Source organism: Gracilinanus agilis, chromosome 1 (assembly GCF_016433145.1).
Source record: "Gracilinanus agilis isolate LMUSP501 chromosome 1, AgileGrace, whole genome shotgun sequence".
Lineage (NCBI taxonomy): Eukaryota > Metazoa > Chordata > Mammalia > Didelphimorphia > Didelphidae > Gracilinanus > Gracilinanus agilis.
The window spans coordinates 79,922,519-79,934,559 of record NC_058130.1 but is presented as its reverse complement, the minus strand read 5'-3'; the positions used below and the strand labels follow the sequence as shown (position 1 = coordinate 79,934,559).

Below are 12,041 nucleotides of genomic sequence, written 5' to 3'. Positions count from 1 at the left end.
TCTATGGACATTTACTTTGTTTTCAGTTTTTTGCTACTATAAAACCAAAACTCTGATAAAATATTTTGATTTCTATGAAATCATTTTTTCCTTTAAATTCCTTAAGGGATATGCTTCAAAAAGAATCTCTGGGTCAAAGAGAATGGACATTTCAGTCATTTTCTTCGTATAATTTTGAAATGCTTTCAGAATAATTGGACCGTATCATAGTTCCTCCAACAGTTAATTAATGTGTCCACTTCCCCACAACCCCTCTAACGTTGCCTCCTGGCTTTTATTAACCAAGAGCTGTAACATAGATAGTATAAACACAGGAACATGGGAAAAATAGATAATTCATCCACAAAAATGTGTTTTTAACTGGAAAATCATATCTCATAAAGAAAATTTATAGTATACTTAAAAGAATAGGAATTTCATGATTATAGTCAAGGATATGGTATTAAATGTTTAACAAATAGCTTTCTCTGAAAATATATGACATACTTTTAAGTTTTATATGGAAAAAATTCCTTTTTAAGGTCTAGAGACAATCAACAACAACAACAACAACAATAACAAAACAAATTAAGCCCTGAATTGTGGTGTTTTCTGGTTTCCAAGGTATAACTGTTCATATTGAAAATTTACTAATCAGCTATTAGAACCTATATGAGCTAGTTCTGTCTCATCCTTGAATACTTTGTTGTATAAATAAGATGGTCATGTAAGTAATAATTAAGATAATATCTTGAAATTTCATAATGAAGCTTTGATTACTTTATATCTATATCTTGTCTATTCATCTATGTATCTATGTATCTATGTATCTATGTATCTATCTATCTATATCTATGTAGATATAGATATTTGGGATGAAGCTAAAATTACTTAGCCTAGAATTCAATCATTAGTTTGGTTACACTGTATTGTTTGTGCCTTTGCATCTCTCTAGGTATGACTTTGCCTAGTGAAGTCAAACTGAAGCATTCACAGTTCACCCATCTCCTACTTTGTAGCTTCTGTTCACTTACTCATGGCTACATGCTCACCTCTCCACTCCTGCTCCGTCATTTCCATGAAATGTCCTCAAACTTCACATGGAACGTAGACCCTTTATGCTTCCTGTGCACATATTTCATGCCAGTTCCTATTATAGTTCTTTGTCGTAAATTCCTCCCAGGCAAGGAGATCCTTGAGAATAAGGACAGAGGCTAATTTTATCTTTGAATCACTATTAATGTTACCCCAATCTTTCCTTGAAATAATCCTCTCTTTTTTAATAATAATGTTCTTGAATGGCTGTGAGTCTTATAACACTATTGTTTCTGAAGAATTAAAAATGAGTAACCCCCAAAGGACAAGGACTTGGTATGTGGTTGTTGGAAGTTGGCCACAACCCGTTAGAAACAAAAAACTAAAGAATATTTGGAGTAAAGGATGTCCTCAAAGCCCTATCTGAGAGAAAAAAAAGATGAGCAAATCACCTGATGAAAGTGTGGTATAAATCATGAACAGATGGTGAGCTCCACTGCTCACAATGTTAAGAGAAATAGAGAAAAAATCCCTCCCAATTGGGTGAGCACCCTATGAAAAATAAACGGGAAGACTGGCACAAGGGGGAGAAGGTATAGATGTATTTACTATTAGCGGTATGGTAGGAAAGCATATCTACTTCACTGAGATAACAGAACATTCTGCATATTTAAGATCATCACCTAACTTGCCAAAAATCATCTCTTCTTTTGCTCCCTTGCACCAAGATCCGCGGCTCACAGATTGATAAGTTATCTAAATAAAAATTCAATTAGAAGCACACGTTGTGCAAAACACTGCTTGTCTTCCTCCTTTTTCGAAAATAGTAGTATCTCATGGAAACAGAATCACCTTTCATTATCTCATTTATGTGTTGTATAAAACACTTTGCCTTAGTATACAGAGAGTATGATGATTTATTTCTATAGGTAGATTTAAACAAAAATCTTCCATATTGAACAATTAAAAAATCACTTTGTTGAGTGAAAACTAGTAGAGTCAGGACTGCCACTTACTACTTAGCGCTTTAGTTTTTTTGACTTTAGAATGAGGGAGCTCAGATCAGATCAGGGGTTTTAACCTAGAGTTTATTGACCAAGTCCATAGAAAAAATTTAATGGTGTCCAGGAACCTGTAAAGGAAAATAAAACATAAATATTAAAAAAATATCTTGGCAATCTTTGTTATCCTATGTGTTTTAGTTTATGCATTTAAAAACATCATTCTGAGAAGATATATATATATATATATATATATATATATATATATATACTTTATTAAACTGCCAAAGCAGTCTATGGCAGAAAAAATGATTTGGAATACCTGATAGATGATCTTTAATATAGATATATTACTTTTCTAAAATCATCTTGGCATTTTTCATCATTTAAAATATAACTTTTCTACTTCCTTACCTGACATTTCTTTTCCTATGTTCCTCCAAAATATTATATATATATTCATATATATATATGTGTGTGTATGTGTGTGTGTGTTTGTGTGTGTATACATATATATTTCCCCCCTTTATGATTATTCTTCATGATGTTCTATTCATACCATTATCTAAGATTGTATAATCTTTTGGGATCTTTTTTACTCTCATCATTCCCAGATTTTATGGTCTTTATCTTATGTTTCTCCTAGAAACACAATTTTTCAATTAACTTTTTGACTTTTCAGGGAAAGGGAAAAACTAAAGGGAAATCAAGTCTTTAGAATTCTAAGAGCTTAATATGACAGCAACTCAACAAACACAACACAAAGGAGTAAGAAACAAAAGCATTTTCTTTTAATGCACACACAGTGTGACATGCCAATTTAATGGCTTTCAGATCCAATCTGCAATTCTTTTGTCACCAGAATGGTTGAGTGCCAAGCAATAGATTATATCAGCAAATGGTTCATCTCAGAGTTCCTGTCATTAAAATGGCTAAAATGACCTCAAACAGGTGGTCTAGTTATTTCAGGCTCCATGGTAAATGAATCACAGGAGTAGACTAGTCCATTGCAATGTTTTTGTCTAAAAATAATTAAATATGAATGTTTCTGACTAAAGGCTTTCAATAGAGTAGGGACATAATTATTGCACCCAACTGTAACCCATCTATCTATCTATCTATCTATCTATCTATCTATCTATCTATCTATCTATCTATCTATCATTCCATATATCCATAAATAGATATATCAATATATACAGACACAAATATATACATATATTTATATATGTAATTATTAGCAATTAAAGATTTTCAAAGTCCTCCACTCAACAAAATGATTTTTCAAAAGTTTATGACAGATACCAAAAGCAAATTATGGGATTATGGAATAGTTTACCTTTTTAGGCCTATGGATAAGAGAAGAATTCATGACAAATGTAGGGAGCATGACTGGATAGGAAATGGATAATTTTGATCATAGTAAATTGAAAATTTTTTTAAAACAAAATCAGTATAACCAAGATTATAAGGAAAGCAGAAAGCTGGGAAAAATTTTCAAGAAGTATATGAAAAAGGTCTCATTTCTCAAATATGTAGTAAGCTGAGTCAAATTTATAAAAATATGTCATTCTCCATTTGAAAAATGGAAAGGATATGAATAGGAAGTTTTCAGATGAAGAAATCTAAGCTATCTATAGTCATATGAAATAATCAAAATCATTCTTGAGTAGAAAAATGAAAATTAAAACAACTCTAATGTATCCCCTCATTTCTATCAGAATGGCTAAAATGACAGAAAAGGCAAATGATAAATGTTGCAGAGGATGTAAAGTTGGCACACCATTTACTGTTGGTGGAGTTGTGATCCAATCTAACAGTTCTGGAGAGTAATTTGGAAATATGCCCAAAGAACTTAAAAACTAGGCATATTCTTTGATCCAACCAATACCATTACTAGGTCTGCACTGTAAAGAGATCCAAAAAAGGATAAGAGGACCCATTTGTACAAAAATATTTAAAACATCTTTTTTTGTAGTAGCAAAGAATTGGAAAATGAGGGGGTGACCATTTATATGATTCTAAAGGAAGACTACTATGCCATAAGAAATGATGAGCAGGATGATTTCAGGGAAAAAGAAAACCTGGAAAAACTTATATGAACTAATGCAAAGTGAAGTGAGCAGAACCAGAAGAATGTTGTACGTAGTAACAGCAATATTGTAAATTGAACAACTGTGAATGACCTGGCTATTCTCAGCAATAGAGTGATCCAAGACAATCCCAAAGACTCAAGATGAAAAGTACCATTTACATACAGAGAAAGAAGTGGAGTATTAATGTAGATAAAAACACAATATATTTCACTTTCTTTCTTCTTCTTTTTTTGTTTGAGATCTCTTCCACAAAATGACTAATATAAAGAAAAGTTTTTATATGATAGCACATTTAAAATATATATGAGAATGTTTCCCAACTCAGGGAGAGTCAAGGAGACAATGGAGGAAGGGAGAGAATTTGGAACTCAAAATAAAAAGAGAAAAAGTTAAACATTGTTTTCACATGTAATTGGGGGGAAAATAAACCATTATTAAAAGAAAACATTTATAGCAGAAAAGAGACAAAGTAGTGTAATGAATACAATTCTGTTACTTCCATTTAATAGCTATATCACCCTCAGAATTCACTTAGGTTCTCAGTGTACCTCTTAACTCTCAGGCTCCTGAAAAGTAACCAATAAAAACACAGATGCAGGACAAAAATGCTACATAAGATTTATAAATATATACGCATATGTGATGAGACACACACACACACACACACACAGAGAGAGAGAGAGAGAGAGAGAGAAAGAGAGAGAATTCATTTGAATCTACGAAAGAGAGACAGTAAGAAAGTCTTAGGTTCCTTTCTTTACCAGATCCAGTGATAGCCATGGGATGGAGAGACCAAAGAGATAACTTTAATAATAACCAACAAGAAGGATAATGTTAGAATGAAGGAATCCAGGTAACCACATTAAGGGATTCTATATACTTCATTCCTCTAATAAAGGGATCCTAATGTACTGAGGATTATGAGGCTAAAAGTAGCTTCCTTTTCTTGGGCAAGGAAGGTGGTATTGGTAACAGTCAACATTTTTTTCCCTTTGGATAGTGGTCAGAACTTCATTGCAGCCAAGATACAGCTTATAATTGATTCTCTAGCATAGTGTCTTTCAAATTAATAGGCACATGGTAAGTGTTTGTTGAATTGAATAGGATTTAATGAAGTCAAAATAGTCAGTTTTGCAAGGCAGAATTTTATGGGAAAGCATGGAAAGCAGGAATCATGAAGTCCTAAAGAGACTTAATTTATTTTAATGTTTTCATGCTTGGACCATATGAAGTGTTTTGCCTTCCAGTTTCTTTTGAAGCACTCTCTCTCCCTAAACTGGAGAACCCATCTCATCTCCACCTTCATCCACAAAGATGTAGGAACTTTACAGAGTCCTATATAGTGAACACATTCCTTGAGATTCCTGTGCCCCAAATAAGAGAGTTAATGTACTGAAGGATTTTACAATATCTATTAGAATGTTAATTATGCTCATCAAAACTTTCTCTGGAAAGGCTGAAAACATTATGCCACTCAAAATGTGCATGCTTTTTATAGGGATGGTAAAGAGAATCAATAATTATTTTTCTGCTTATTAGTATGGGGAATACAAAACTCAGTATGTCTTTTGTATTTTAGAAGCATGTGGAATTATTTAATGGGTAATAAAACATAATCATTTGTACAATGACTTTTTTATTATATAAATCTTGCTTTCTGACTAAGGTACTCTACAAGTATTTGTTCTGTAAGAAATCAATGTGAACAGATTTTAGAAAAATAAGAAGTCATAACACCAATTTCATTGGTTATTCGTCTAAGAGAAGCCTAGACAGACTTCTCCTTTGTGGAGGATACCAGGAGTCTGATCTTGTGGAGAAGCAGAAATGCTTAAGGATGCTTTTTTGCAACATTCATATTTTAAGGAACAAGATGAAAATACTATTGATGGCATCAAATGAAACATGATCTATTAGACAGAGGGATAGCTGTAGTCAGGAAGTCTTGAGTTCACTTACTGCCTCTCAAACTTTCAAGCTATATGGGTCACTTTAGGTAACTTGCATGACTTTACAAAGCCTCAATATTCTCTTCTGTAAAATAGGAATTATGTTACCTGAAATATCAATTCTACAGAGCATTTGTAAAGTTCAAGTAATATTATATACATTAAAGAGCATTAAAATTGCAGCCCTATTTTCAATCCTCAGGGTGGATGAGCAGCCATATTAATGCTATAGCTTTCATGTAAACCAGGCAAATTTCTCAATGTAAGTATTTTAATGAGCTCACAGATAAAGGATCTAATTAATTTTGTGGTGTACCATGAAGCAATTCCCCAAATGCATATGCTTTTCTACTTTTTAGTCAAAGATAGAGCTTATGAGTTGGCTGAGTCAATATATAACACACACACTTTTTCCCAGCAACCCTTAATTTTAGCTTTTGATTCATCCAACCTGTTATACTGCATAATATACTCTGCATATAAGTTAAGTAGATAAAGTAACAATATACAATTCCTTTTCCCAATCTTAAACCAATTAGTTGTTACATTTTCCAGCTCTAACTTTTGCTTCTTGACCTGCATTATAGGGTCTTTGGGAGACAATTAAAATGATCTGGTACTCTTATACCACATTTTGTTATGATCCACACAATCAAAGGGTTTATTCTAGTCAAGAAGTAGATGTTTTTCTTGAACTCCCTTGCTTTCTTCATAATTCACTGAATGCAGGTAATTTGGGTTCTAGTTCCTCTGCCTCTTTGAAAACCATCTTGCACTTCTGATAATTCTTATTTCACATATTGCTGAAGCCTAGATTGCAGAATCTTAAGCATAAACTTGCTGGCATGTGAACTAAGTTCAATTGTTTGGTAATTTAAACATTTTTGACATTTATCTTCTTTAGGATTGGGATGTAAACTGATTTTTTTCCAATCCAGTGGCCACTGTTGAGTTATTGAATGCAACACTTTAGCAGCATTATCTTTTAGGATTTTAAATAACTCATCTGAAATTCCACCACCTCAACTAACTTTATTGTTACAGCAAATTGACTTCATTCTCCAAGATGTCGAGATATAGATCAGAAACCACACCATTGTGGTTGTCAGTGATAAGATTTTTTTTGTATAGTTCTATATACTCTTCTCACTTCTATTAAGTCCCTGTCATTTTTGTCTTTTATCAGTCCATTTATACATGAAATATTCCTTTGGCTTCTCTAATTTTCTTAAAAAGACTTCTTATATTTCCCATTTTATTGTTTTCTTCTAGTTCTTTGCATTGTTTATTTAAGAAAGCATTCAGTTTGGCATATCTTCCCCCTTTCTTCTTAACCATCCACTTCCTTCTTTCCTCAGCTATCTGGAAAGCCTTATCAGAAAAATTTTGCTTTCTTGCTCCTCTTTTACTTTGGCAAGTTTTTATTGCTGCTTCCTTTATGATACGGCAAACCTCTGTTCATAGTACTTCAGACACTCTTATCTACTAGGTTTAATCTCTTAAATCTATTTATCACTTCCACTTCATATTCACAAAGGATGTTATTTAGATCATACCTATATGGTCTGCTGGTTTTCGCTACTTTTTTTCAATTTCAGTATGATTTTAGAATTTTAGAATTAGAATAAGAAGCGCATGATACTATCCATGGGAAGTTCCAAGTTTTATTTTAACTGACTATAATAGAGTTTATCCACCTTTGGTTGAAAAGTATTATGATCAATCTGATTTCGATATTTACCATCTGGTGATGCCTATATATATATTTGCCTTTTGAATTCTTGAAAAAGAGTGTTTGTTATTACCAATTAGTTACCTTGACAAAATTATATTAGTTTCTGCCTTGTGTTTATTTTGTAATCCAAGGCTAAACTTGCCTGTTTTCCCAATTATCTTTTGATATCTTGCTTTAGCATTCTATTGTCTTGTGATGAATGTAACATTTTTTATACTGTTTCTAGAAGATATTTTAAATCTTGAGAGAACTGAGAAACTTTGGCTTCTTTGGCGTCAGTGGTAGGAGCATAGACTTGTATTACTGTGATGGTCAATGGTTTGCCTTGAATTTGAACAGATTTCATCTTATCATTTCTTGAGATTATACCCCAGTACTGCATTTCTCATCCTTTAATTGAATATAAGGGCTACTCCAATTCTTCTATGAGATTCTTGCACAAAGAAATATATATAATGATCACTTGAATTAAATTCACCTGTTCCCATCCATTTAAATTTGCTAACATCAATACAGGAATATTTAATCTTTCTACCTCCTGGGTGACTATATCCAGCTTACTTTGGTTCATAGAGATGCCTTCCAGGTGCCTTTGCAAAGTTGATCTTTACATCATTAAGCTTTCTTTTCATTACTAGACACATCTGCAGTTGTTTACCTTTAGTTTTGGTTCAGCTGCTTCATTCTTTCTGAAGCTATTGTGGCTGTTCTTTCCCAGTACCATATTGGACATTTTCTGAACTGAGAGGGTCATCTTTCAGTGTCATATAGTTTATCATTTTAATACTCTCTATGGGTTTTTCTTGTTAATATTCTAGACTTGTTGGTAATTTCCTTCTTGAGTGGATCACCTTTTCAGGGCTGCTTTTCTACCTTTAGTGTCCACCTTTTTCCCAATTCTCATCTATGGCTCCAAGAAGCAATAGCATATACAGTGATTACACCCTGGTAAAATCATCTTGGAAGGTGGGCTAAATAAAGTTGAGGATAGTGGACAGGCTTAAAACTTGTTAGTTAGGAGAATATTTAAGCCAAGCATATAGGGACTTCCCCAGACAGATTGGATAGATGAGAACAGTATGTTACCATGGCCTTGATGGTTGTGGAAGCAGCCACTATGGAGTGCTTAGAGCTTGGTCAGATGTCACAGAGGCCAAGGACATTCACTGCATCCCTGGAGATCACGAGTCATCCTAAGTTTTGTCTTGATGGTGGACTTCAGTGACTGTGGAAGAGAGAGAGGCTGATAACTTTTTTTTTTTTTTTTTTTTTTTTTTTTTTTTTTTTTTTTTTTTTTTTAACCCTTGTACTTCGGTGTATTGTCTCATAGGTGGAAGATTGGTAAGGGTGGGCAATGGGGGTCAAGTGACTTGCCCAGGGTCACACAGCTGGGAAGTGGCTGAGGCCGGGTTTGAACCTAGGACCTCCTGTCTCTAGGCTTGACTCTCACTCCACTGAGCTACCCAGCTGCCCAAGGCTGATAACTTTTTGCTACTCTACCTCACTTAAATCTAATTAACCACAAGTCAACACATCTTTCTGTAATGTCATTGGTTCTCTTCAAAAACAAAGGATAGTGATCGTGAGAAATGACAAACAATATAATCATGAAAAATCCTGGAAAGATTTATATGAATTAATGCAAAGTGAAGTAAGCAGAACCATAAGAATGTTATACACAATAGCAATAATAATGTGAATGAATTAGCTATTATCAGCTATGCAAGAATCCAGGACAACTACATGGGACTCATGACAAAAAAGGCCAACCACTGTCATAGAAGGAACTGACAGACTCTGAAAGCAGATTAAAGCATACCACTCTTTATTTTCTCCATTTTCTTTAGTGTAAGTGATATAAGTCTAATATCACAACATGATGAACATCGATATGTATTATTTGATAACATTTGTCTTTTTGAGGAGATTGGGAGAGAGAGACCATGCATCTGTGTCATTTGAAATTGTTGAAATCCCTGGAGGACTACAACTCCCAGGGCTCTCTGCTACAACTTCCCCCAACATCTCCCACTTCCTTTGTGGGAAGTGTCAGAGAAAGTATAAAAGAGAGTTTGGCACCTTTACTAGGTCTCTACCCTTGAGGGTCTACCCTTGAGGTTCTCGGAATCTGAGCACTCTCTCTTGACACCTTTTTCCCTTTCTATCTACCTCCTAGTTTTTCCTAGACCTTCCCTTTTCTAATTAAAATAAAACCTGGCTATTCTAAACCCTAAAGTTGCTTTCTGATCTTTTATTTGAACCCCTGAAGGGCTCTGGTCAATTTTCCCCTGCTGCTGGGGATGCTACCTTCCTTTCCCTTCCTCTACCTTCCTCTCTCCTTTCTCCCATCAATCCTTCCTTCTACCTTCCCTTCACCCCCTCAAACATCAAAGAATATCATGAAATGATTATTAAAGCATATATCAAGATGTAAGAAATTAAAACAAAGAATTAACAACAACCATATTACTTTTGAGAGCAAACTCACTTTACCTAGTAAGTGAGGAGTTTCATTTGTTTTTGACTTATCTTTATTTTGATGTATCTGTATCTCAAGATGTTTCACTTATTAAATCTATTTTTGATAGAACATTTGACATCTCTGACCTACTTCTCATCTTCTGTAAAAGAGAAATTCTTAGACTATTACTGTTAGAATAGGGTAGTTTTAAGGAAAACCCACTACAAACCATATATTGTTATATAAATGCAAGGTCCTATTATAACATTCTGCCCTCTTTTGTCCCTGCCACACATCTGCTACATGAATAATCTTTGAAAGAAGGTTAAGTTTTCATTGTCCATCCTTCCAATCTCCCTTAATATTTGGTATGCAAGGTAATAATTTATTAAGTCGTTAATTTTAAAGTTTAAAGGGTAACTCATTAACTCAGCAGCATTTGGTTTAATATGTTTCTAATCATATTTAAAAGAAGTTTTGCTGAATACAATTCATTCTTTGCTTGCATTCTGGAGAATTTAGGCATTGTTTTCTTTTCTAATTTTTCATTTTTGTAAAATTCTTATCATTTCACTACCAACATAACATGTGCCATATAAAGTTATATTCAAGTTAATTCAGTTAATACTATGTTAAAAGTCCCTTGGTGCTCCGATATTGTTCAGAAATAAACCAAGAAATGCCTTATAAAAGAGATATAGCATTCCCAAGATACAGAAATCAAATATGTTTTTAAAAATCTTTTTCTTTCAATAGAGATGAAATGGTCCTATCTTCTGCTGGTGCTGCAGGTATTCTAATTGGCTATTGTCCCCAGAAAGATGCCTTGGATGAGTTTCTCACTGGATGGGAACATCTTTATTATTACTGCAGACTACGTGGAGTCCCCAAACAGGATATCCATATGGTAAGTGTCCTTTGAGAAAAAGAAGAATTAATGAAGGTAACATGGGCCTCCTTCAATTCCCAAATTATTTTATTTTCATGTTGATACCCTCTACTGAAGGGGAAAATAGAAAATCTTCCATGTTAAAATTTATTAAGTAAGTAAAAACAAAATAAGTAAAGTATGTTTAATAAATTATATGCATACATATATGTGTATATATGTGCACATATATATGTCTATGTTTGGTCACACCCTCCTACATATATATGTGCATGGTGAAAATAATGGGGGATTTTGTGGTGGCATACAATGGTGGTAGATATGGTGTCATGAAGTGTGAATGAAAATAGCACTAGTTTTGAAGTCAAAAGTCCCTGATTGTAGTCCTGGCTTTAACACTTATTTGTCTATGTGACTTTGGGCAAGTCATTTCCCCTTTCTAGACCTCAGTTTCCCCATATAAAATAAAAGGATTAAACTAGATGACCTCTAGATTTCCTTCTGTTTCTATTGTTCTGTGATTTGGTTATGAAAGGTAGAAGTCTAGTTGAATGCTAAAGGCAGGGATGGAATGGAAGCGAAGTTGTTGATATAACATCCTGGTGTCTGGAGTGACAGCTTCTTGACTCTCTTCCTTTCTCTGTAGTCTCAAGGGAATGACAAGAGAGAAGCTGTTGGATTGTGTGTCACTCAGTGTCTGGGAGAGAGTGGTAGTGGGGTAGGTGTGAGAGGGATGTCCCCATCCCCATATTTCTGTCTGCTTACCAGTGCTCACTAGAGTAGAACAGAATAGACAGTCTTGACTGAAGAGTCAGAAAAAAGCTTTATCAGGAATTTCCAGGAATGGCAATTAAGATTTATTTTCATCTCATCCATCACCCCAGCACTTTAAGAGT

General features: G+C 33.9%; 1 protein-coding gene across 1 annotated transcript in view; it reads left to right on the top strand.

Annotated features, from left to right (window-relative positions):
* The window catches only part of ABCA13 (ATP binding cassette subfamily A member 13), a 474,630-nt gene that overhangs the window by 394,985 nt on the left and 67,604 nt on the right, over positions 1-12,041 (top strand). The window contains 1 exon segment of the mRNA XM_044676455.1: positions 11,013-11,163. Within this exon segment, the coding sequence (XP_044532390.1) occupies positions 11,013-11,163 (151 nt within the window).